The 25722-nt window shown below is 56.4% G+C and overlaps 1 protein-coding gene across 1 annotated transcript in view; it reads right to left on the bottom strand.

Moving 5' to 3' along the window:
• Nucleotides 1-2266: 2266 nt before the first annotated feature.
• The window catches only part of PACS1 (phosphofurin acidic cluster sorting protein 1), a 106590-nt gene continuing 83134 nt past the window's right edge, over nt 2267-25722 (bottom strand). The window contains 23 exon segments of the mRNA XM_049780152.1: nt 2267-2653; nt 2740-2859; nt 3438-3664; nt 4643-4778; nt 4885-4927; nt 5918-5960; nt 6702-6804; nt 7098-7208; nt 7309-7463; nt 7643-7749; nt 8126-8230; nt 8678-8813; nt 8902-9017; nt 10023-10103; nt 14105-14198; nt 14318-14478; nt 15393-15452; nt 16533-16613; nt 16700-16791; nt 17191-17335; nt 17980-18105; nt 18748-18837; nt 23878-23965. Of these exon segments, the coding sequence (XP_049636109.1) occupies nt 2538-2653; nt 2740-2859; nt 3438-3664; nt 4643-4778; nt 4885-4927; nt 5918-5960; nt 6702-6804; nt 7098-7208; nt 7309-7463; nt 7643-7749; nt 8126-8230; nt 8678-8813; nt 8902-9017; nt 10023-10103; nt 14105-14198; nt 14318-14478; nt 15393-15452; nt 16533-16613; nt 16700-16791; nt 17191-17335; nt 17980-18105; nt 18748-18837; nt 23878-23965 (2536 nt within the window). The 3' untranslated portion in view covers nt 2267-2537.

Below are 25722 nucleotides of genomic sequence, written 5' to 3'. Positions count from 1 at the left end.
CATGAAGGGGGGTGGGTGGCTGGCACCTGGAGCCTGCACAGGAACTTCAAGAGCTGGAATTGTGGGAAGAGCCAGAGGGCACAGGCCTGGCACATGCGGTGTCCTGCTGCCCTGGTTTCAAATTCTGGACCCACACAGCTGCTCTGAGTGCGGCCTGGAAGTGATCTGTGCCGTCTCCGGGAGCACCTGTCTAGCCATGGCCCTTGGCAAGATGTGTGGGACAGTCCCAACAAGAGGTACACCATTATCTGATCAGCTCTCCTGAAAATGGTCATGGTTAGAAATGCGACTGCCTGGAGACTAAGCACTGTGTGGTGTCCCCACAGAGCCCAGGGATTGGCGGAGACCAAGATGTGCTAATCAGGCATCAGTGCGGTCTGTGAGATGAGGGTGCCAACTGACACTGCAGGGCCACAGTGGGAGACAGGCACGTGCAGTGACTCCTGCCTTCTGCCAAATCTTTTTTTGGTGCTCAGGGGCTATTCCTGGCTCTGTGCTCTGAAGTGATCCCTGGTGGTGCTCAGGGGCCCTAATGTGTCAGGAATTCCACTAGGGTTGGCCACATGTGCCTGGTTTGCTGTACTATCCATCTCTCAGGCTCTAGAACTGTTCTGAAAGGAAGGTGTCAGCTGTTCGCTGCCTGAACTGTGCTTCACTCAGCCTGCCATAAAGCTCCAAGTAGCTGCACCTAAGCCTGCAAGTTCCTTTCCACACTGCATGTTGAGTGGGGTGTCAGGCTTGGGGTCCCACCCCTGCACCCAGAAACTCTCCTAAGGCCTCCAGAAGATATTTTTGGGTTCCCTGCTGGTTTTTTTTTTTTTTTTGGGTCACACCCGGCCTTGCTCAGATTTTACTCCTGGCTTTGTGCTCAGAAATTGCTCCTGGCAAGGCTTGGGGGGATTCCAGGATTCGAACCACCGACCTGCATGCAAGGCAAACGCCTTACCTCCATGCTATCTCTCCAGCCCCACCTCCTGCTGGATCTTGATTCTCATTTTTTGCGAGGAGGGCACAGCCAGTGATGCTCAGGGGTTACTCCTGGTTCTGCACTCAGGAATCACTCCTGGCAGGATATACGATATAGGATATAGGGGATTGGCCAGGGTCAACTGTGTGCGAAGCAAATGCCCTATGGCTCCAGACTCGTTACATTTTTGTTTTGGGGACTGTATTGAGAGTGCTTAGGGATCACTCCTGACAGGTCGGGGGGACCCTATGGAGACTGAACTTGGGTCAGTTTTGTGAGGCAAGTGCCCTCCCAAATGTGCTCTCTAGCCCTGACTTAGTGATGGGGTGATCTGTAGCTGAACCCTCTGGAATCCCCCTCTCCACATGCATATCCACTGCAGCTGGGGCTCAGGGCTCCTTTTTCCAAAGCCCAGGTGTCCTGTGGGCCTGGCATCTTCTCATATGCCAGCGAGTGTTTTCTGTTCAAGGCTGAGTTGGGTGTCTGGGGTGTCTGGATACAGGAGTCAGTCCAGGGAGCTGAGGAGACCCAGCAGTGACAGGGTCCAGCACTGCCATCCCCAAGACACTGGTCTGCTCTGGGGGCTCTGCAGCTGCTTCTGGGAGGGTGTGAGATTGTGGGGTTCCTCTGCTTCTGCGTCCATATGCCAACAACATCCTGCCCTGGCCCCACAGGGCTGGGTGCAGTCAGAGGCGCTGGAGCTGGAGATGACCAGGTGGTAAGAAATGACCAGTTTATTGAATGAAAAACCCGCTTCACCCCCACCCTGCCCCTCTCAGCCCACCCCCTCTCCGGCACGGGAAGAGCCGAGCCCAGGGGGTGCTGAGGGGCCCAGGCAGGCCGGCCGGCCGGAGCGGGAGAAGGGCTGGAGTGCGGTGTGATGAAGGAGAACCACCTTTTTCCAAAGGAAGTTCTGGTGCCAAACTTCTGGTGGGTGAGAGGGTGATGGCCAGTCTGGCGGGCCGGGCTCAGTCTCACAGGAATCCTGGATGCCCCAAGTCCCCGTGGTCCCACACTGCAACCCTATCACTCTGGGCTGGGGGACGAGGTGCAACAAGGGGACTCACAGGACAGGGCAGTCACACGGCACTGCGGAGGACTGTGCAGAACCGAGCACGTGCCTCAGGACCTGGGGACACTCATGGGGCAGGGGGTACGCCGAGGCAGTCGTGCACAGGAAGGCAGGGAGCCCCCCTCAGTCCAGAAACAGCGTCACCATGGGAAAGTCAGCCTGAGCACGGGCTGCCGTGGTGACCTGGGGGGGGGCAGGAGGAAAGAGGGGAACAGAGGCCCTGGGGTTTAGGCCGAATGGCACCCGGCAGTTTCTTGGGACTCCTGCTGGGTGCTCAACTTTCCTTCACCCAGCCAGACCACCAGTGTAGCAGGTCCGGGAGGGCAGCCCCCACTCAATCTAGGCCACTCCTGGGCAGAACGCAGAGGCCTTGGTGAGGGCAGGTGGCAGAGGGGGTCTACACCCCTCGTGGCAGTGTCCGATGGGCCGAGTGGGCCAGGTCTACCCCTGCGGCAGGTGGTGAGGCTTGTGGCAGTGCCGGGCAGGAGGTGTGTGCCCTCAGGTGGCCTTGCTGCCACCGAACAGTCCCACGGGGAAGTGCTTGACGTGGGTGGGCCACTGGGCTGCCAGCTGGAAGAACTTGATGTCGCTCCACTCAACACCGTCTATGGACACTGGGGCATGTGCGGGAGTGGGTGAGTGCACGGCAGGGGTCCGGCACCCCCCCACCTCCGCTCTTCCCCTGGGGCGCGGTCCCCACCTCTGAGCATGGTCTGCTGCTGCTTGGCTGAACAGATGAGGCGGCTGATGCCCCCGATGACCTGGCTCTTGGAGTCCACCTCGCGCTCACGGGGCTTCTTGCTCAGAAAGATGGTGGGCACTGGGGGGGGGACGGGCAAGAGGGCATGGAGAATGTGGGGGTGCTCAGCAGAGAATTAGTCCTCCGCCTCTGGCCTGCAGATTGGGGCCAGTGTCCTGCCAAGACTTGCTCTCCCATGGCTCCAAGGCCCGGCCCGGGATCCAGAGAGGGGCTCTTGCAGGGCTGCAGCACTGGCGTAGCCTGGGGTGCCTGGCCCTTTCTTGACTTGCCCACCGCTAACTCTCCCTCGGGGCCTTCACGTACCCCTTGTCCCCAGAACGGCAGTGCCCCCCGTGACCAGCAGAAGAGGTGGTGGCATGGTCCACCAAGGGACATGTGTGCCCTTCACCCGCATCCTGTTCCCGACCCCGAGGCTTTGGGGGAATCTGGTGGCTCCATGTGGCCTTGGTTAGAACCTGCCTTTCTGTTTTGGTTTGGGGGCCACACTCAGCAGTGCTCAGGGGTTACTCCTGGCTCTGCGTTCAGCATTTGCTCTGGTGGTGCTTGGGGGACCCTATGGGATGCTGGGGATTGAACCTGAGTCGACTGCGTGCAAGGCCAACACCCTCCCCGCTGTACTCTCTCCCGCCCGCACTTGCCTTTCTTGTTCTTCTCTTTGGTGACCACGGTCATGGCCATGGTGCCTGAAGGCTGGGTCTCTCCCATTGTGGGCAACCGGGAGACCTGCACTGAGCGGAAGACGCTCTTGAGGGTGTTCTTGGAGCTGGAGTCCCTTTTGTCACCTTCTTTCCGCCTCTCCCCAGGGTGGCCCAGCCAGTAGTCCACCTGCAGCCCAATCACATCGCCGTACGGGCTACTTGGGCTCCTGGACAGGGAACAAAAGGGCAGAGGAAGGAGCTTCCCCAGGGAACAGCACACACAAGCTCAGCACCCCGGGGTGTGGTGGTGGTGGGGTGAAGCGGGCGAGGTGGCAGCCACCCCCCAGCCTGCAGCCCTGCAGCTCTCCCCCACTTCTGGCACTTCAGGCTCAGGGTAATTTTAGCTGCAAGCAGGAGTCAAGCTGATGCTTTCTTGAAAGGAGGCGTCAGACACAATAGGTACACAGGGGTATACTGGCTCCCCAGGCAGCTGATGCAGCCGCCCTGCAGCTCAGTGGCTTCTCAAGTGAAAAACAAGCTTAAGTGCAGGGAGAGGAGGAGGTGGGCAGGGCCAGTCTCAGGGGTCAGGGAGGGGTCCCCTATCCTGGCCGTTCCAGGTCTGAGAGCTAAATGCTCTTGGGATTCCCAGGTACAGCAGCAGTCCCCAGCCTGCCTGCCTCGGGAGCTGTTTCAGGGGGGCTGCGGGTAACCTGAGACACAGTGCAATGGGGTCCTCAAGACCTGGCACCCTCCCCGCCCTGCCTCCCTGTGGCTCTCACACCTGAATAAGCCCACAGAGGCATGAGACACATGCCCCTGTGAAACCGTGTCCCCTGCCAAGGGCAAGATCTCTGGCCTCTGGACCCTATGGCGAGTCTGGTTCTCACCAGAGCGGCCCAGCCTGCGATTCTGTGGGTCAGGACATTTGGGGTCCACAGTCGGCAGAAGCTGGGGCTGGCATGGAATAGGGCATGGGGGATCAGGAAATCTCCGGGGTGCCCGGCTCAGGGACAGGTCCCCACCCAATGACCCACTTACTCCTGCCTCAGGGAGGAGCCCTCTGTGCTCCCCCACAAGATACCACTGTGTCACGGTCTCAGGAAGAAATAGGGCTCCCTGTACTCTCAAGCACACCCTGCGCTGGCGATGGCCCTGATGTGGGTGCAGGATGCGGGCTGTGCCCCACAGGCAGGAAGGACGCTCACCCCACCACGGCGAGGGCGCTGCTCATGGACGGCGAGGAGGGCGGCGTGGCAGTGACATCACGACTCAGGCCTGAGCTGGAGGGTGGCGATGTGGACGGCACCGTGAGGCTGACCACAGGCACGTCATCCCCATCACCTGTGGGGACACAAGGGCCCCAAGTCTCAGCCGCAGGGCACTCTGAGGTGCCTGGGAAGGCTGTCCCCCCCCTCCCCCCCCCCCCCGACCCCAGGGACAGGCTCACCTGTAGTGGAAGGGGAATCCTCAACCAGACCCACTTTCACCACCTAGGATGGGAGACGGGGAGGGGTAAGCCCCCCAAGTGGGCCCGCCAACACACACAGCCCCATTTCCGAGGGAACCCCAGTTCTGGAGTGAACCCCTTCCTGAAGAGGAGGCCATGCCTGCCTCCTTCCTTCTTTCCTTCTGAGGGGCCAGGGAGGGGGTCTCAGGAAGGCTCCCTATGGTGCAGCTGGCCTGTGGCACCATGTGGGGTGACCCTGAGGCCCCCTCTTTCCAAACTTGCTGGGATCTGAGGACAGTGATAGGGCCCCCAGCACTCTCTCCCTGCGGAAGCACCCACTTCCGCTTCCCAAAGAATCTCCAGTTGCTCCTTTCTTGTCTTGGCTGAGGAGGTGGACACACCAAAAGTGTGTGAGAGGACAAACTCCAGCCCCACAAAGCAAAGCCACCTCCAATGCCCTGGCCCGGGTCTCTCACAGTATGGAGCAGCCGGACAGAAGCTTGGCAAGGTTTGGGAAGGGGCGACTGAATCAGCTTCTCCCTACCCCAAGCCTGGGACAAGAACAGAACAGGGACCTAGGAGACAGATGTAATGAGGGGGAGGCAGAGGCCTGGTATTGCTTCATCTAAGCCTCAGTTTTGCCATTCCCACCCCAGTTAGTCTCTGCTTTGAGCTGCTGTCCCGTGAGTGACAGGCCAGTGCTACCTGCACCCATAAACAGGAGCCTTTCTGCGCCCCTCAGCTAAGCGGGGCTCTGTTTAGTTTAGAGAGAGCCAAGATTTCCCGAGCCTCCCAACTGACCAGTGCCTCTAGAGGCACTCCTCCCAGGGTCTCTAGAACCAAACCTACAATCCTGGGTGGGTGCCGCTCAGGACCCTGGGCCTCTCTTGGCCTATGACAACTAAAAATGTGTCCAGACACCCTAGAGGCACTGAGGACTGAAGGGGACCTCCCAAGAACCCTTGCCAGCTGTGTCTGTGATCTGAGGTGCACGCATGTGTGTTGGGGCGCAGGAGAGGGCGTGGGGACTCACGCCGATGAAGGGGATGAATTTCTGGTACGAGTCCTCGTCGGGGCTGTTGGCAGAGAAGAAGCACAGGAGCTTTAGGCGGGTTGGGCAGATGAGCCCAACGACCACTCTTGGGTGTCTTTCCGGCAGTGCCCAGGCCAGAGCCCCCACTTGGCACACAGCGCCTCTGCCCCCATCTGGACTTTAATGCTGGGGAGAGGGAGAGCTCTATCTGAAGGGCACCTGTGTGAGAGCCTGGCTGGTGGCTGGTAAGATGTGGCTGAGCAGGTGCCTAGCGGTGCTCGCTTCTCAGGCACACCACCCTGGCCCCACCCCCTGGCACTGCTGGTGCAACCCTTCCTACTGGCCCCAGAGCACAGCCAGTCATAGCTTCCCACAATAACTTAAGACCAGCAGAACCGGGGCCGGGTAGGTGGCGCTGGAGGTAAGGTGTCTGCCTTGCAAGCGCTAGCCAAGGAAGGACCTCGGTTCGATCCCCCGGCGTCCCATATGGTCCACCCAAGCCAGGGGCGATTTCTGAGCACATAGCCAGGAGTAACCCCTGAGCGTCAAACGGGTGTGGCCCAAAAACCAAAAAAAAAAAAAAAAAAAAAAAAAAAAAAAAAAAAAAAAAAAAAAAAAAAAAAGACCAGCAGAACCGTCTCCCACATCTGGAGGGTTCCACAAAGGGTGCAGTGGACTGTCTCCCACATCTGAAGGGTTCCACAAAGGGTGAAGTGGAATGGGGAGAAGGAACACGGGACTGAGCGCACACCAGGGGCCCCTTGAGGAACCCTTCCCAACTTACAACTTATGCCTGCACGTCAGCATGGCTTCGGCCACGGGTAACTGGAAGGTGACGGCCGCCCCGTGGACGTACTGCATCACCCGGCCCACCACGTCCAGTTGCTCTGCAGAAAGCCAAAGAGGGTGTCCTGCTGGGTCCAGTGGGCCTGGCTCAGGGCTAATAGCGTGGCCACCCCCTTCCTGGCTCTGCCCTGTGGCAGCTAATGCTGCTCCTGACCCCCACATTCCCACTGCCCATCTTGGGCCTATGGACACCCTTGGCCCACCACGTGCGTGTGCCCTGCTAGGTTGCCCCCTCCTCTGTGGTGATACAGTGGGTGCCAGGGTGCTATCCCATGTCTGAATGCCCCCACCAGCATGGCAGGGTCTGCAGACACCGTGGGCGAGGGGTCCCTACCTGACACTGGAGGCTCTGAGCGGCCGAACAGCTCCCTCCAGCCCGTGTCCAGGAAGGAGCTGCTGTAACGACTGTCCACAGAGCCCAGGTACTTGGCCACAGGGTGGGAGCCTGGTGGGAGGGAAGGGTGCAGTGAGGGGCGAGTGGTCCTGCTGCAGGTGCCTCCAGGACCCCCAGCCCATCCCCCCCCCCCCCCCCCCGCAGCACAAACCGAGGGGAACGATGAGGAAGCGCATGTAGCTGAGCCAGTCAGAGGTCTTGCTGGCCAGGGACTTGACAAAAAAGCGGAGGATGGCGCTCAGGTAGCTCTGGCTGCCCACAGCTGCCACCTTGACGGGTCGGGGCATGGAGGAGTTGCAGTTACAGCTGCGGAGCAAGGAGGGTCACACTCAGGGGGTACCCCCAGCTCGAGGCCCAGGGCAGGGAGGAAGCCAAGAGGCCAGTGGTGGGTGGTGGAGGTGCTAGAAAGGAGGCTGGAGCGGGCATGGGTGAGCATTCTCAGAGGAGCAGTGGGTGGGCGTGGCTGACCCTCTGGGGAGCCTTACTAGCGCTGGATTCGGGTGAGCAGGGCGGCCAGCACGGCCTGGACCTCCACAGTGGCGCAGGTGCATACCACAGGCTTGCGCTGCTCCTGTAACAGCTCAGCAACATACTGCAGGGAGGGGAGGACATGTCGTGTGTAGGGGCGCTGCTCCCCGTGGCAACCTAGGGCAGCTCAGACCCAGATCCCATCCTATCAGGCATGGACGAGTGCAGGGCCCAAGCACTACACCCACTGGAAGGACATGGGCAGACATCAGGAATGGGCTTCTGCTAAGGGCTTTCTGGTGGCACCACTCTGCCCCTTCCCCATGGCCGCTGGGAAGCTAGGGACAGGTTCTGCCTGCCTCTGGGGTCCAATATTAGGCTGCAGCCACCTCAGAAGGAAGGAAGGACAAAGTGTCTGCTTCCCCAACCGCTGAGCAAGAGGTGGTTGGCAGGTCTGGGAGTGGGGCAGTGAGGTCACGTCCCGGGGGGTGTCCCTGTACCTGGCCCTGCCAGTCAGCAGTGTTCACCAGGATGACGGTTTCGGGCAGGGCTGCATCCGACACCAGGATCTGGTTTAGCTGGTCGTAGACCACCTTCCGGGGAATCTGGGGGATGGCAAGACTCAACTGTAGTTCCGGGGGCAGAGCCCAGAGCACAGACCCAAGGGGCAGAGATCGGGGTGGATCTGGGCAGCAGCTCATCTAGGCCCGGGATGGAGCCAGAGGGATAGAGCCAGGGCTGGCGACTGGATTCACAATCCTGACAGGCAAGTTGCACATGGATAGCTACAGGGGAGGCTGGAGCAAGCTGCACCCCTTTCCTGTGAGGCTACATGCTGGGTGGACAAGGGACAGCCTGCAGAGTTTTCATGCTGGAAGGGATTGGGGCCACACCTAGTGGTGCCCAGGATTCATTCTGGGGTTTCTCCTGGCAGGGCTCGAGCACCCTATAGTGCCAGGAATCAAACCGGGTTGTCCGCGTGTCAGGCATGCACCCCTTCTTAAGCACCTGGATGCCTGGGTGGGGGACACAGAGGGGCAGTGGGGGGGCACCTGTGTGCTGTGGCCCAGGTCGGGAGAGCGCTCGCTGTCGGAGCTGTTTGTCCGCTCGCTCAGAGGCTTGGAGAGCTGCCGCTCCCGCAGTGGGGTGCCCCTCTTCTGCCGGGGTGTATGTACCCCTTCCACTTTGCTGCCAGACACATGCAGGAGGTGGTCAGCCCCACTCCCCGACTCCCTGCTCGCTGCACCCCAGCTTCCCACCCCAGCCCCATAAGCACCTGGGGGAGGCAGAGCCCTGCAGGTCTGTTTTGCTGGACTTCAGGGGCGTTTTCACCTTCTCGGGCACCACTAGGCTGGTGCTTAGGTCCCCAAACATGTCCTGATCTGTGAGGTCCTGTTGCGAGAGGAAGTGGCGAGGGTTGCTTAGCAACGAGGGCCCTGAGGCCCCCACCCTGAACCTTCTCCACACTGGCTGGTTTTCACAGGCGCCCCATCACTCTGGGCAGTCTGGACAGAAGGGACTTTTATCAAACTTTTGTCTAGCCCAGCTGGCTGACTGTCCTTGGAAGAAGCAATGAGACATGTGTCTGGGGGGACACCAGTGGTGGGCACTGGGGTGGGAGTGTGTGGTGGGCTGGGCAGTAGTGTGGCAGGCAATGGCATGAGCGTGTGGTGCGTGTGACGAGTGGTAGTGTGTGGTGTGTGGTGCGTGTGACGTGTGGGCAGCGATGGCAGGATGCTGGGACACAGGAGTGTGGGATGAGGAGTCGGACAGGCGCTGGAACCCAGCCGAAGGCAGGCAGCCCAGTGCCTGCGTAGCTGTTTACTATAGGACACGAAGCCCGAAATAGCCCCTCCTGGACACCACCCAGCCACAGACAGTGCCGCTGGAGGCTGCTGCTCGTACCCCACATGGCCCTCGGCAAGCTCCTTGCTTCCTCCCCACAAGGCCCTTGGCAAGCTCCTTGCTTCCTCCAGCCTCCTGCCCCCCTGGAAGCTGGCATCTCCTGCGAGGGCTCCTCTGACATCGCCCCTCCCCTGGGCCCCAAAGTCAGTGGGGTCAAGATGACACCACCATGGACCATCTCCCCATTGCCAATGCTCAGCACTTATATGACCATCACCCTGTTAAGTGGGGCGGGGACCCTCATGTTATTGAGCTGAGTTCAGGCTACTCCTTCCATTCTCCAGGCTCTGACTCCCCAGGAGAAGGGATTTGAGCACCACCCGGTGGGGCTAGAGGGAAATGAGTCCAGTTGGGCCTGAGCTGAGGTAACCTGGGGAGACTGTGAGTTCCCCATGCAGACAGATTTCAGGGGAGACCAGATGGAGACCAAACTTCAAGGCCGGGCTTGTCTGCTGTGTTCTGGCCCGAAGACGCAGGGGACCGGCTCCGTACCAGAGTGTCTGCTTCCGTTAAACTGTCGTCTTGATTTTTAATCCAAGCTGATTTGACTTTTTCTAAAGCAGCCAACTCCATCTGTAAAAATTACAAGAGTTAGTCATCACCGAGACAACTGCCTGCCCCTCTCATTTGGGTTGCTGGGCTCCAAAAGAGCTGGAGAGGATTAAATTGTATCTGAAGGCCTAACGGGGGAGAGGGGATGTTCTGGCAGTTGTGGGGAGTCTCTTCTGTAAAATCGGGGCACAGGGTCAGTTACTGGTAACCAGCTGCTCACTAATGGTATGACACAGCCCCTGGGACAACAAAGCTTCTTGTCTTCATGGTTTTGCTCTGAGTGCCCTGAAGTCTGGACCAGAGGTCTGGTCTGGTCTGGTGGTCTTGAGCCCATGGGAACCCACCCTCAGCTCACCGGAAACTGCTGAGGAGAAAGGGCAGATCTAGCAGCTCAGGGCTGTTTCTCAGACAAACGACATATGCGGTAGCCTGACTGCTTGTTGCTCACTAGAAACATGGAGAAAACCCCCCCTCAAAATACACCAAGAAGACATCCAGCTTTGAGCTGTTTAGTCTGGCTTATTCCCCTCCCTTCCGCCCCGCAGTCTCACGGTGTGCTCGTGCCTGTGAAACATTCCCTTTGTCCAGGTGGACACGGATTTTTCCTGTGCGCTGACATTGCTGCTGCTGCTGCTGCTGCTGCTGCTGCTGCTGGGCAGAGACGAATGGCAGCCAGGAGCGGGACCAGTGAATTTCTCTGGTTGGACCCTCAACTTCCTTCTGTTCCCTCCAGTCCAGTCCTCGGAGACCAGGCTAAGGTGCTCAGGGCATAGCCCAGGTGGGTGAGACACGCACTTGGGCTCCTCCTGTCTCAGCATCACTGACAAGGGGGCTAGGGAAGTTGGACTACGGTGGGGGGCAGAACTGAGAGGTGAGGAGTCAGATGGCACCCCTGGTTTTATCTCCAGATGCCAGCAGCCTTCCCCAACATGGGACAACCAAACACATCTCCAGAGGCTGCCAAAAGGTCTGAGGGGCAAATCATCCTGGCTCAAGAACCCTGCCCTGAGGCCAGAGCGACAGCACAGCAGGGAGGATATTTGCCTTGCACACGGTGGACCTGGGTTCTTTCCTGGGCATCCCATATTCCCTTGAACACTGCCAAGAATGATTTCTCAGTGCAGTCGGGAGTAAGCCCTGAGCCCTGCTCAAAATCCAAACCAAACCAAACCAAACCCTTGCTCTAAATCTGTAAGATGAGCCTAACATTCGCTCACTGGTTTTACCCACAAGGCTTGACCCCAGTTCTATTCACAGCGTCATCAATGGCCCTGAGTACCACAAGAATGATCCCTGAGAGCAGAGCCAGGAGTAAGTCCTGAGCACCACTGGCCTTCCCCCATAAAAAAAACCAAAGGCCAGTGTGAGCTGAGTCTACACTTGGGAGTGTCTTGCACAGCCCAGGGGCAGGTGACTTCACTGCATTTGGAATCCAGAACAGCAAATGAATCAAATGTGCTGAATGCATGAATGAAGGGGGGCAATGATGTTCCCTCACTGGAAAGCAGGAGGTGGTGGGGCGCTGCTTCTGCAGGACTGGAGGGACCTCCCCAGGCCTACTTCCTGACCCTTCCACACGCTCCAGCCACTCCCAGGTTTCTCTCCTCTACCCTAGACCCAGGAATCCTGCACTGTGCCCAGGGGAGGGGTGGGGTTAACTACAGGCCATGTCTGAGGGTGGACACAATCCTCCATGTGCCCGTGGTGGGCAGGAGAGGGTTAACCAGTCCCACTCTCCTTCCAATGCCGGAGAAAGAGCAGCAGCGGGGGTGGCAGGGCTATTGTTACCCAGAGCAGTTCTAAATCCGGGTGCCACCTTGCAGCCTAGGCTTAGCCGCTGCAATCACTCACAGCAGAAAAATCCCTCTTGTTTCTAACAATCCATTACAGCCTTGAGCACTCGGGGTGAGGTGTGAGCAAAAAGGAAGACTTGACAGAACATAATGGCCACACGAGGAAACACGGAGGCGAGAGGATGGAGGTTGTGCCGATAGGGGCCTATTGCCTGCGGAGACCCGGAAGGGATGGAACCCGGCTGGGTCTCCCTCCACCGGGCTCCCATAGACCCTTTCGATGGAAGGGTTTCAAAGTTCCACACCCACACCCTGGCATATGGGGCTCTTCAAAATAGAAAATACCCCCACAGGGAGCAGACGCGACAGAGTCTGAAATGGGGCCAAGGGAGCTCACGGGAAAGGCACCAGACAGGATGGATCTTGGGAGTCCCATGGGGAGCAGCCCCCAGGGGCCTCAGCAGAAGCGGCAGAAGCCACTCGGGCCATGCTCAGCATCCGCCTTCCGGATACTTGGCGGGCAGGGAGAGAGAATGGGGTGAGTGCCCCCAATCACAGCCGTGGAAGGCTGGACTCGAGATGGACTTGGCAATCTGCCTCCAGGCTACGTGCTCTCACATTTAGAACACCAGTTTTTTTTTTATTATTTATCAAGGAATGGAACTAGGGATAGAACATGGGACCTCACGGGTTTATCGCTTTATCTCCGAGCCACAGCCCCCACCCACCTCACCCCAACCCTGCCACCTGGCTGTGCTCTGCAGGCAGGGACCATCCACCCCGGGTGGAGATCTGAGGACTGCAGAGGACCCGGGGGATGGAACCTGGGTAGGGCTTACGCAAGGCAGGTACTTGCCTGCAGGCCTCTCTTGGGCCCAGCACCTGTTAATACCATGCCTGGTAACTTGCTGCTTGTCTGTCTGAGGTGCTAGGGGCGGGTTCCAGCCTCCCACACTGGAGAATCTCACCACGGGGTCCCCTCACTCACATTCAACCCCAGAAGCTAGGCCTGCGAGACTCAGACTCGATGACTTTCTGGATTCCATGAGCCCAGAGACTGGAGTCAGCTGAGCTGAGCCCAGCACTCAGTCCTTCTGGGCATGCTTCAGGTTTCTGTCTAGCAGTTACCGCTCCATCTCCAGTTAGTAGTGTCAGCGGGACCTAGTGGCTGTAGACCCTGGGTAGGCCCACCGAAAAGTCCCTGGGAGGAACTGTGGCAGCTCAAAGGTGCCAGACACCCTAACAGGCCTTGGCCCTCCTGTCTGGACTATGGCTGGGCTGGCAAGTGGCTGTGAGCAGGCAGGGTCCTGAATACTGGGGCTGCTCTGAGGTGGGCAGTGAGTGGCCTTCACCCTCTCTTCCTCACGTGGCAGCAGGATTTTGGGGATTTGAGCCAGGTGGGTGCAGGTTGTACCTGAGCCCAGATAAGGTGGAAGACAGTGCCCCCTGGTGGCAGCAGGCGACCAGGCAGCTGGAGGATGGCGTGGCCCAGCCTCTTTCCTTTCCCATCATTCTAACCCAGTGAGGTCACCAGCAGGGGGGATGCGGTGGGGGTTTCTGTATGAATAGGCAGATTTGGGATTTCAGGGGAAAAAGAAACTGGACTTTCTCAGCAGGACCTGCCCCGAGGTCCGGTGTCGGCTCCTCCTGTCTGATGTCCAGGACCCTTGGCTGAGGCCAGGCCTGCCCTGTAGGAAGTCAGAGCGAGGGAGGCTAGGAGCAGAGGGCTATGGATATCTCTTGCCTCCTGCCCACCAATTCCACATTCTCGAAGAGCGCAGCCCCTTCAAGAATAAAACCCAAAGGGAGGGTGTTTGCCTAGCACACTGCCGACCCAGGATCAATCCTGGCATATATGGTCCCCTGAGTCTGCCAGGAGTAATACCTGAGCACTGTTGGGTGTGGCCAAAACTCCAAACAAGCAAGCAAATAAAGTCTAAATCCTGTTTTCTAACTAGACTGTGTGTGTATGTGGGTGCTGTCTTGTGCCCCTGAGCCCCCTCTTGCCTGATGCAGACACAAGCAACCTGAGACCACAGTCGCAGACATAGGCCAGATACTTGGGGTGATGAGGCAGCCCTGACAGGCTGCAACCAGCCCTTGAAGAACTCTGCCGTTTGGGCGACTGAAGTGGAAGAGAGAATTGAGCCTGCTCCGTGGAGGCTCCAATGCATGTTCGCCCACCCCAACCCTGCTAGTCCCCAGCCCGGCCTGCCCTGCGTGGCTCACGGGGCTGGTGGTGTCCTTGCCGAGGCTGCCCTTGCTGTTGAGGCTGCCGATTTCTGTCTGCGAGCTGGACTGCGACATCCCCTCGAAGAAGGGCCTGAGCAGGGAAGCAGGAAGCAGAGCCAAGTCAGGGCAGGAGCTGGCCCATCAGCACCAGGTCTGGGGCAAAGGACCACAGCACAGTTCCAGGGGCCTGGGCAGGGGCGGGGTGCTTACTTGAGCTTGGGCTTTGGTGTGCTGAGGATGCTCTCTGTCTCTTCCATCTCAGGACCGCTGTCACTGGGGTTGTACATCTCCAGACTGTCGTACAGCTCATCCAGGTCCTCCTCCACCTCCCGGATCTGCTCTCGGGATACGTGCTCCAATCCAAAGCCCACCTGTGGGGAGCACAAACCCTGGCACCCACACGACAGGTGGAAGGACCCTGAGGTCTGTGTAGGAGCCCCTGGGGACCCTCATGTGGCGTCTCCAAGTCTGCTCCAGGGCTGGACCCAAGGGCAGGGGCTGGTGAGGCTTTGTGGATAAGCTGGGCCTGACAGTGGCCTCCTGTGGATCAGGCCTCATCGAAACAACAAAGGCCTATAAGGATGTATTCGTTTTTGTTTTTTGTCTTTTGGGCCACACGCGGTGATGTCAGGGCTTACTCCTGGCTCTGTGCTTAGGAGTCACTCCTGGTGGACTTGGGACTATATGGGATGCTGGGGATTGAACCTGGTCAGATGGCTCTAGTGCGTGTACATGTAGGGTGAGTGTCCTCCCCACTCCAACCTGTGAGGAGAGTTTGGCTTCTGCTCCTGCCAGGGAGGGACAAGACCGTCTCCTGCCACAATTGCCGTCTCCTGTTCCTCAACCACGGAGGGCAGAAGCTGGGAGAAGGCGGTAGAGGCACTTCTCTCCTGAGGCCACATCTGGTCCCCCCCAAATGGACCACAAGGCCATGACCTCCCTCAGCTCCTCAGAAGGTGAAGGGAACATGTTCCAATGATGAGTGGACCTAGCTGTTCCTCACCTACACCAGAGGTGTGTCACTGATCGGGAATGGCTTGACTGGTGCCCAGTCTCCAAGACCAGGGGCCAGAGCCACAGCACAGTGGGCAGTGCAGCTGGTCAACCCAGGTCTGATCCGTGCAGGGTGATCACAGAGCCAGGAGTAAGCTCTGAGCACTGCTGGTGTGACCTTAAAACAGTAACTCTCAAAATGTGTCCAAGACTGAGGCATTTCCAGCGGCCCTAGGCCTCTGGGCTGGACTCTAGCAGACCCTCAGCACATTCACCCCAGGACAGGCCGTACCTCATCAGACACCTTGAATCGCTTCAGGAGGGCCACAAACTTCTGCTTGATGTTGGGTTGCTGTGGGGAGAAGCAAACTGGGCTTTTGTCAGGGCCAACAGTGCTGAAACACGGGGGTATGGGGGGATGAGGAGGGGAAGGCGATCCCACCACTGAGGAAGGCAGCGGATAGCGGACAGGTGCTGTGGGCTTGGTGTACTGCTGCTGGCAGCTGACAGTCTGGTCCTTGTGAGGCTGGCACGGGCTCTTCCTGCTGCACTGTACCCCTTTTAGGAAACCCCCTCAGTGTTCCCCTCAGGCTGACACCTCTTCCACAAACATGCCTGTGTGTGTGGGGGAGGGGCAGGCCCTGCCTTATCTCTGTCCCCACCTCTGGGCAGGGTCCCAGAGACTTTCTTCCTGCACAGCTGAGACGGAGCTGGGCCTGGGAAGGGCTTCTGAAGGTGCCAGCTCACTTGAAGCTGAGAACCCAGAGTCCTGTGACTCCTGAGAATGGCGGGTGGGACAAGGCACCCAGAGCACTAGTGTTCTCTTGGGGCTGGTGCTGGGCAGTCCCAGGAACACTAACAGTGGCTGCAGCCTTGGGGAGGTAGAGGAAGAGGCGATACCAGAAACGCAGGGGGCCCTGCAGGGGAGCACTCGGGCCTGTCTGTGGGCACAGGTCAGGGACACAACCAGGCAGCAACCACAGAGGCTTCCGCAGGCCAGAGCCCTGAAAGTGACTGTTGTGGGCCCCGGGGAGAGATGGGACGTCAGCCTTGAGGACATGAGTGATGGTAGGCTCCCTGGGGTGCTGGTCACTCCTATGTGGGGGCCTTAGGAATGTTGGGGAATACTGAAGTCTGAGGGTCCTTCTTTAGCACTCCTGATCCTCCATGCCTCGGAGCAGTCGGAGCTGACCTTGGAGTGGGCACACTAACCCGGCCACAGCGCTCCTGAGAACCCAGAAGGATCGGGAGACCCTGTCAGAAGCTATGGGTTCAGCTGGGCAGGACCTTGAATCCATTCAATGCTCTGTACCCTGTGGTACCCCCAGACACAAATGCAACCCAAGCCTGGGTCCAGGCAGGGGCTTAGGGGGCCTGGACAGCTCTATGGGTCGGGATGCTCCCCCCCAATGACCCCTTGCCTCAGGTTTACCCTGGTGATGGCAGAGGCAGAGGTGAGTTTCCTCCGGGTCTTCTTGACCTTGCGCAAATCCTCATCTTCGTAGAACAGGTCCTGGGAGGGGAGGAAGTGGGGTTGGCAATGGGCTGTGGGTTTAGCCTAGCTCTCCACACCCCTTTCAGCGGGCCCATTGGTGGTACCTGTCCATGCAGTGGATCATCGCTACCCTCTTGCTCCGATGAGAAACTCTCCTCCTCTTCCTCTGAGTAGTTGTCGATATCCGGAGACCGATCTGGAAGGGAGGACACGCACACCTTTGCCTGCCAGGACCCCTGGCTCAGCTCAGGAGCTGGCCCGTCTGCTCCAGGGGGCACTCTGCTTTCCTTAATCCCCTTACCCAGCCATCCTTACACACAAAAGCACACACCCTGTTACTCCCTCACTTCCTACTCAATTGGCTGACACAGAGTCCACACCATCTCCCCCACCTTCCCTAATATCCATTTCCCACCTACAATAAACTCAATCACTCTCCCTAAGTGGCTGGTGGATGCTTTGTTTGTGTTCTACTCGCCTGAGATCCGACCTCACCAGGGACTTCTAAATCTAGAGACTGATCTCACCAGGGACTTCTACCTCTCGGTCTCTGACCTCACGGGCTTCCTCTAAAAATCCCACCTTCACCCTGTACCTGACAACTTGGACTTGATGCCCTCGTGGTCAATGGGCTGGCTGGACAGAGAGTAGATCTTGATCTCAGCCACAGGCACCGACACATCCTTGGCGTTGCTATGCAGGCCCAGCACCAGGGCGCCCTCGTTTGGGTGCTGCATCACCTGCAAGGGAAGGGACCTCTCAGGAGGAAGCTTGCAGAGCGCCCCACCTCAACACAAATGTTCGCCTCCATCTTTGGCTCCCAGCTAGCTCCAGGTCCTCCTGTGGGCATGGCCACACCTGACGGGAACCCCGAGGGTGAGGCGCTCACAAGAACCCGAGGCCTGTGCTGCTAACCTAGGACAGCATCCGAGCGAATAGCATAGGCCAGTGCACTAAGGAGGAGGGTTGCTTAGAGGTGCTATGAGGGGGTGCTGAAAGTATGTGGAGTGGCTGGGACTACGGTTGCTCATGCTGTACTCCACATGCCCCATCCCAGGACAGACGAGGAGGGTCCCCTGAACATTCCATTCATGATGACCACAAAACTCGCCCTGAACCATAGACAGACATGTGCGAAAATTGGTTGTTTGTAGGCCACGCTTAGGGATTACTCCTGGGTGGTGCCCAGGGGGTCATATGAGATGCTGAGGATCAAATCTGGGTCAGCTGCATGCAAGGCAAATGCCCTTCCCACTGTGCTATCACAGGGCATGTTTAAAATTATATAATGATGATGATTAGGAGGTGATGAGAATAGAATATGGGACTGAGGCACGTTCGTAAGCCCATTAGCCCCATGTCCCCAGCCAACTGCTGCACTCACCTCAGCCATGTTGATGAGCCCTACGGCCAGAGTCTTGTAGCCCAGGATGGTCCGGTTCTTGTAGCGCTTCCTCCTTTGCAGCATGATCTGCAGCCTGTTGGCGTCTCGCTTCAGGAAATGAGGGTACTGCCAGGGCAAAGCAGAGTCCAGTCTGCTCAGCATCTCCCCTCCTCTTTCTTCTCCCCCTGCCCCTTCTGTCTCTCTCCCTCCCCCCATGTCTCCCTCCATCTTAGGAGGCAGTGGGGTGAGGGGAAGTGAGAGAATGTGAAGAAAGTGCTGGGAGGGCAGGACTGGGTGGAACTGGCTTCTACACATTCCGAAAGTGACTCCTCTCACTGTCACCTCATTAAGAGCTTTTTCTCTCTCGTAATGCTCAGGGGTCACCCCTGGATTTGTGCTTAGGAATACTCTTGGCAGGGCTCATGGGACCACAGAGCATGCCGGGAATTGAACCTGTGTCAGCTGGCTGCAAGGCAAGTGCCCTCCCCGCTGTGCTATCAAAGCTTCTTTGATGTGCTTCCATTTGGAGCTCTGGATACTCAGAGACACAGTAAGGGATGCAAAAGAGGGGTGGATTGAGCCTACAGCACAGGGGCACAGTGAGGAGGAAGAAGGGGCAGAAGGGACATGGGGCTGAGCCTGACAGAGGGCCGGGCAAAGAGGGGGGCTGTGGCCACACCCCAGATCTGCCCGGTGTCCTCTGACCTCTCCCTCTGGGCTGCCGGCATTCAGCTCATCCGGCTGAGCCTTCTTCAACCACATCCTTACCTGGAGGGAGAAAGTGAGCTGGAGCTCAGCTTCCACCAGTCCGCTTGCGGGAAGGAGGATCTCGTTGGAGCGGAGAATCCTCTTTGAACCCTGGGATCGGGAAAGCATTTGTCAGAGATCTGAAGAGAGACCTTGCAGGTTTGTTTGTTTCGGGTGTGTGTGTGTGTCACATCTGGCACTGCTCAGAAGTTACTCCTGGTTCTGCACTCTCAGTGGTGTCTGTGGGTTACAATACGGGATGCCGGGACCAGACCCTGGGTTCCTGGGCCATCCTTGCACAAGGTCAGCACCTTATCTGCGATACTATTGCTCCAGCCCAGAGATGCTGTGTTTTGGCAAACACCTGTTCTGTACAGACAGACATGCTTTCTAGTCTAAGTGTTTCCCGCCGGGGCTGGCCTGAGATGGACCTTGGGCCACTTGCAGGATCCCATACAGGAGGGTTTTCATGGGCAAATCATTGTTAACTGCTTTTATTTTTTGGTGTGTAGATGGTTGGGCCACACCCAGAGGTGCACCGGCTGACTCTGGTTCTGTGCTCAGGAATCACTTCTGGTGAGGTTCCGGGTATCAAACCCAGGTCAGCTGCAAGCAGGCAAACGCTCTTCCCGCTGTGCGATGGCCCTGCCCCACTTTCTGAGTTACACCCGGTGGGGGGTGGGGTGGGGATACTCAGCTCAGAGCTTGGATGGAACCTGAGGTCCATGCATGTGCCTGGGTCCTGGAGCCATCATTCACTTCCCAGCTCTTTCTACAGTCATCTCTGGAGTTCTCTGCCCCAGACGCCCCAAGTCTTCTCACTCATCTCAGCCCCCTCTTTCTCTGAGCCTTCGGGTTCCCTCCACCATACCAGTTGCCTTTCAGGGGTCAGGTTAGATATAACACTTCACCTCACCCCACAACACGCAGAGTCAGTCACCTTTCTCCTAAAGCCCTCTTCTTCCTGATTAGTGTTTTTGCTCTAAAAAAACTTCCCCTAAACTAAAAAAGAGCAGCGGGGGGGGGGGGGGGGTCCAGGTGCTGCTATGGGCTGGGCTGTACTGGCCTGGCCTGTGTGGGTTCTATCCCTGGAGGCAGGAAGGGATGGGAGAGACAGAACAGCAAGAGGGTGTGAGGAATGTTGGGAACTCCTGCCACCCATCTTCTGTTTTCTAGTGCTTTGTTTGTTTTTGTTTGGGGCCACACCTGGCGATACTCAGGGGTTACTCCCGATTCTGCACTCAAGAATTACTCCTAGGGCCCGGAGAGATAGCACAGCAGTGTTTGCCTTGCAAGCAGCCGATCCAGGACCAAAGGTGGTTGGTTCGAATCCCGGTGTCCCATATGGTCCCCCGTGCCTGCCAGGAGCTATTTCTGAGCAGACAGCCAGGAGAAACCCCTGAGCACCGCTGGGTGTGGCCCCAAAACAAATAAATAAATAAATAAAAAGAAAAAAAATTACTCCTAGGGGCCGGAAAGGTGGCGCTAGAGGTAAGGTATCTACCTTGCAAGTGCTAGCGTAGGACAGACCGAGGTTAGATCCCCAGGCGTCCCATATGGTCCCCCCAAGTCAGGAGCGACTTCTGAGCGCATAGTCAGGAGTAACCCCTGAGCGTCAAACGGGTGTGGCCCAAGAACCAAAAAAGAATTACTCTTAGTAATTAGTCCTAGTGGGTTTGGGGGGCCCTCTAGGGTGCCAGGAATGAACCCTGGGTGCAAGGCCATGTGAAAGGCAAAGGCCCTTCCTGCTGAACTATCTCTCCTGGCCCCAGGATTATTTTATATTGTCTATTATTTTATTGTAAGGCTGGACCACCATTCACCAATCAGATGAATTTGGGACATTTCTACTCCTCCAGGGTCACGAACTTGGGCAAGACCCTCTGGGGACATGTCTCCTTCCCTCTGGGAGAAGTGCTGGATCCCACATTGCAGCAGGAGGAGAAGGGGGCTCTCGTGCTGAATCAAGCATTTCTAAAAATTGGATTTCTCACTTCGAAGCTCTATTTTTTTAATTTTTTATGTTTTGGTCACACCCGGCAGTACTCAGAGAACCATATGGAATGCCGGGATTTGAACCACCATCCCTCTGCATGCAAGGCAAATGCCTCCATGCTATCTCTCCGGCCCCTCAAAGCTCAATTTTTAATTGGCCCCAAAGCATCTCAATTGTCTTGTGTGATGCTGAGGAACTGCTTTGCCTCCTTCAATGAGCAGACACTATCCCTGCTCCAGGCCACTGTGGGCACCAACTGTCATTTCCACTGTGCCCCCAAATACCACATCTACTTCCTTCACATCTACTCAGGAAACTAAAGCCAGCTGTGAGGGTCCTGGGTCACAAATAAATGGTTTCCAGGGCTCCCTGCAGACCTCTTCACAAGGTTGGGCAGAAGCCCCCCAAAAGAAATTCTCACTTCCGAGATCCCTTAAAAATCTTGGGTCCAAGGGCCAGAGAGATAGCATGGAGGGAGGGCATTTGCCTTGCATGCAAAAGGATGGTGGTTCGAACTCCGGCATCCCATATGGTCCTCGAGCCTGCCAGGAGCAATTTCTGAGCGTAGAGCCAGGAGGAACTCCTGAGTGCTGCCGGGCATGACCCAAAAACCAAAATAAAATAAAATAAAATAAAATAAAATAATTCTCGGGTCCAAGTTTGCCAACCTCGCTCTGCTGCATGGCAAGTCTTCCTGCGGCCCGCCTCTCCCCTCACTGTCTCCCCGTGGTGCCTGAAACTTGGCACAGGAGAGCCTTGATAAATATTTATTAAATGAATAAATAAGTGGCTGCAAAAATGAATGTGATCACATCTGTAATTACTTTTGGCTGCCAGGGAGTACAGAGACAAAAAATTCAGAATTTCTTGGAGTCTTTGGATCTAATTTAAAATTTTACAGTATGTTAAATATTTAATCAGGAACTAAAAGAAAAGATTTCTCTTGGCGGAGGAATTGAGCTGTGGGGATGGGAAAAGAGACTTTTCGAAGTTGCCTCAAGCGCCCCCCCCCCCCAACTTTGGAAAGCAAAGGCTTTTTAAACAGAGGAAACAATTCCTGAAAACTGGGGCACTTCCTGTGACCTAGAATTGGGGGAAAGCCGGGAAAGGGGGACAGACACCCAACAGCTCCTTCTGGCACATCATCCCACATAGGCTGGTGTGACCCAGAGTGTCTGGAAGGTTTCACGGGTCAGGAGGAACTTAGCACAACACAGAGTATCGAGTCAGAAAGGAAGCAGGTGGGGCCTGGGGTTTGAGGGAAAATGATCTTCCAGCCTTGTATCTGGGGACTCAGGGCTGGGGTGGGGGCCTGCGGGCTCAGCATGGTGACTGGTGAGGGGTCAGAGGGTTAGTGCGGGCGGAGGAGGGAAGAGACAGTGGTCAGTGCATGAAATCACACAGCAGTCACTAGCCAGGAAGTAAGTATATTGCCTCGTGGGCAGTTATCACACAGATCACTATTTTTCAGTGAAGAACTAAATTACACAGCTTGCTCGCTCTTTTTTTTTTTTTTTTTTTTGCCACACCCAACTATGCTCAGGGGTTACACTTGGCTCTTTGCTCAGAATCACTCCTGGCAGTGCTCTGGGGACCACCTGGATGCTGGGGATCAAACCCAGGTTGGCCAAATGCAAAGCATGAACCTTCCCCACTATACTAACAATCTGCCCCCTCTCTTCTTTAATTTTTTTTTGTTTTTGTTTTTGGTTCATGCTCAGCGGTACTCAGGGGTTACTACTGGCTCTGTGCTCAGAAATCACTCCTGGCAAGCACAGGGATGCAGGGATTCGAAACACAGTCTGTCCTGGATCGGCTGCATGCAAGGTAAACGCCCTACTGCTGTGCTATCTCTTCAACCCCCAGCCCCTCCTCTTTTTAATTACATTTTTTATTTTTTATTGTTTTTGGTTCACACCCAGCAGTGTTCAAGGGGTTCCTCCTGGTTCTGCACTCAGAAATCATCCCTGGTAGGCTTGGGGTATCATATGGGATTCTGGGATTCGAAACACCATCTGTCCTGGATTGGCTGTGTACAAGGCAAATGCCTTACTGCTTCGCTATCTCTTCGGCCCCTTAATTACATTTTGAACAGTGGCCTCCCCATGGTACTGGGGCCCTTGCCTGCACGGCCTCTAAAACCAGCATTCTAAAGCTAAATAGTCTGGTCCTCAAGTATGGAGCACCAAGACCCAAGTCTTAGGAAGTTCTGGAGGGTGTCACTGGCATCAGGGAAGGAAGGTGGAGCAGAGACTCAAAAACCGTCTGTCTTCCACGGTGGTCCTGGCTCTGCTGTTTGCTGATTAGTGGCCACGAGCAAATCCCTTAATCTCTCTGAGGTTCAGCTTGGAGAAAGCCAGGAAATCCATGTCTGTGATGGACCAGCCCCTTCAGGATGCTGAGTGAAGTGTAGGGATAAAGGGGGGATTATCTGGAACCTACATGTCCCAGCAAATCAGACACGGCGAAATGGAAAATCAGATCTGCCAGTTTCTTTTGCAGGAAACCCCAAAGACCTTGGCCACCCTGTTTTTCTTTTCTTTTGGAACCATTCACTGAACACTTTAGTATCTGTATAGCTTGATCTCCAAACTCAGCTGGTCAGAGATGCCTGGGCAGCAGGAATCATTCCCATGGCAGAGCCGGGAAGGCCCAAAGCTGGTGGGAACGAAGGCTTCAAGGGCAGAACTGGTCTGTGTTACTTGGAAAAGTGGCGCTAACAGCACTGCTAGTATTGTCCTTTCTTTTGGGGGCACACCTGGGAGTGCTGGGTACTCAAGAAACTGGGGGTCAAGCTGAGCCTGCTACATGCAGGGTCCATGGAGCCACCATCTTCATTCCTCCCCCGGTTACTAATTTTTTTTCCCTGGTTACTATTTCTTTCTTTCTTTTTTTTCTTTTTTTTTTTTGGTTTCTGGGTCACACCCGGCAGTGCTCAGGTTACTCCTGCCTGGCTCTATGGTCAGAAATCGCTTCTGGCAGGCACAGGGGACCATATGGGATGCCGGGATTCGAACCACCGACCTTCTGCATGCAAGGCAAACACCTTACCTCCATGCTATCTCTCCAGCCCCCTGGTTACTATTTCTAAGGCTTCAACTAGAGGCAAAAGTGACCCCCCTCCCGGGCCCTGAGAGGCGATGGTGCCCACTCACCTGCAGTTTCACTGCGATGACCACCGAATTGAGGTCTTTGTCCATCTCTCGGAGCATGACAAGTTTCTTCAGAGTCAAGCTGAATAGCCTGGAAGAAAGGAAAGGAGACAGTCAGATGGCAGGGCCACATTCTGGCCTTTGGGAAAAGCACGGCCACTTTGACTCAGAACCTGGGCAGTGCCATGGACTTCCGAGGGTACCAGGCAGTTGTAGGCCAAAGCCTTCTAACCCTGGACCCCATTTCTGTGAGAGGTATGTGAAGGAAAGGAGACTCCAGGGGTCTCAATCAGTGCCCAGCCAGACCCACCATAGCCACAAGTCCCACTAGACATGTCCGCACACCAGTGGGCAGTGTGACAGAAGGAAGCGCTGTGACCTTCTCCCAGGTCTTGGGGTGAACATAATGAGCAAGCAGTGCTTGAGCTGATTAAGGCTTAGAGGTCTTGTGGCTGCCACAGGGAACCTCGTAGGCCCCGGAGAGCAATGGCCAAGTGCCCGTCAATACTGGAGCTCTGTGATCCCACTGAACCCCTCCACCCTGGACCCCAAGACGTTCCAGGTCCTCCAATCATAGGGCCCTCCCCCTGCTCAGTGATTAGGTGACACTTGACAACTGCCTCCATGGCCCCAGCAGGGTCTCTGCTGGGGCACATGGAGTCATGAGCACAGGCAGATTAAGCGAGGGCCCTGAAACTGGATTCCGAATTCGCCCTAGTTGTGAGTGCTTACTCTTTTAGTGTTATTATTGATCGTAGTGGAACGTGATTACACCAAGTATGTTCTAAGGTCTAAGGAAAATGAAATCGCTTCTTCCTTTTGAGTTATGTTAACTTGTAATCCCAATCAACCCAAACAGGTAAAATTCAGGATTTTACGTGGAATTTCAGCCGCTGAGGCAGGTGTGGGTATTTCATAGAGCAGAAGAGGGAATGATGAAGGGAATGGCAAGGGAGGTTGCGGGGGAGTGGGGGGAGGGAGAGAGAGGGGGAGAGAGAGAGAGGGAGAGGGAGAGAGAGGGAGAAAGAGAGAGAGGGAGAGGGAGAGAGAGGGAGAGAGGGAGGGAGAGGGAGAGAGGGAGAGAGAGGGAGAGAGAGAGGAAGAGGGAGAGAGAGGGAGAGAGGGAGGGAGAGGGAGAGGGAGATGGAGAGGGAGAGAGAGAGAATATGAGTGTGATCCCCTGCAGGGGAGTGACAGTACAGAGTGCACTTATGCATATTCGTGTGTGTGTGAGAGAGACAGACAGACAGACAGACATGAGAGAGAGAGACAGACAGACAGACAGACAGACAGACAGACAGACAGACCCCTCATAGAGCAGAAGGGCAGACGGCCCAGAACATGGCAGGCACCAAAACCCATGGCCCTGTGGCTCCCCCAGCACCATCTCTCAATTCTGAGAGCCAAAGCTGAGGGACTTTGCAGATGTGTTGAAGCTGAAGATTCAGGGACAAGTCAAACATAGAGACTGGTGTACATGAACACCAACATGTATATGCATGGACACACGTACATGTGGGTACATATGTACATGGCATGTGCACACATGACACATGCACACAGGGACACATATACACATATGTACACATAACACACCCGCTTCCCGTGTGGCTATTAACCTGTCTATCTGGCTGGATCCCAAACAGTCCAGACTCTTATGAAGAAAGGCTCACAGCAGAGGATGAACGGCGAACAGGAAAGGGGGTGACAGGAGAGAAGGGTGGTGGGAAAGGGGAATGATGGGACCAGCATAGGTGGTGTGGTTGCTGACTTTGGAGGTAAAGCATCAAGAAGTCAAGGAATGTGGGTGACTTTGGCTTCTAGAAGCAAAAAAGTTGAGAAAACAAA

The sequence above is a fragment of the Suncus etruscus genome, chromosome 9, assembly GCF_024139225.1.
Source record: "Suncus etruscus isolate mSunEtr1 chromosome 9, mSunEtr1.pri.cur, whole genome shotgun sequence".
Lineage (NCBI taxonomy): Eukaryota > Metazoa > Chordata > Mammalia > Eulipotyphla > Soricidae > Suncus > Suncus etruscus.
Note: the sequence above shows the minus strand (reverse complement) of the source record. Positions and strands in the feature narration are given on the sequence as shown.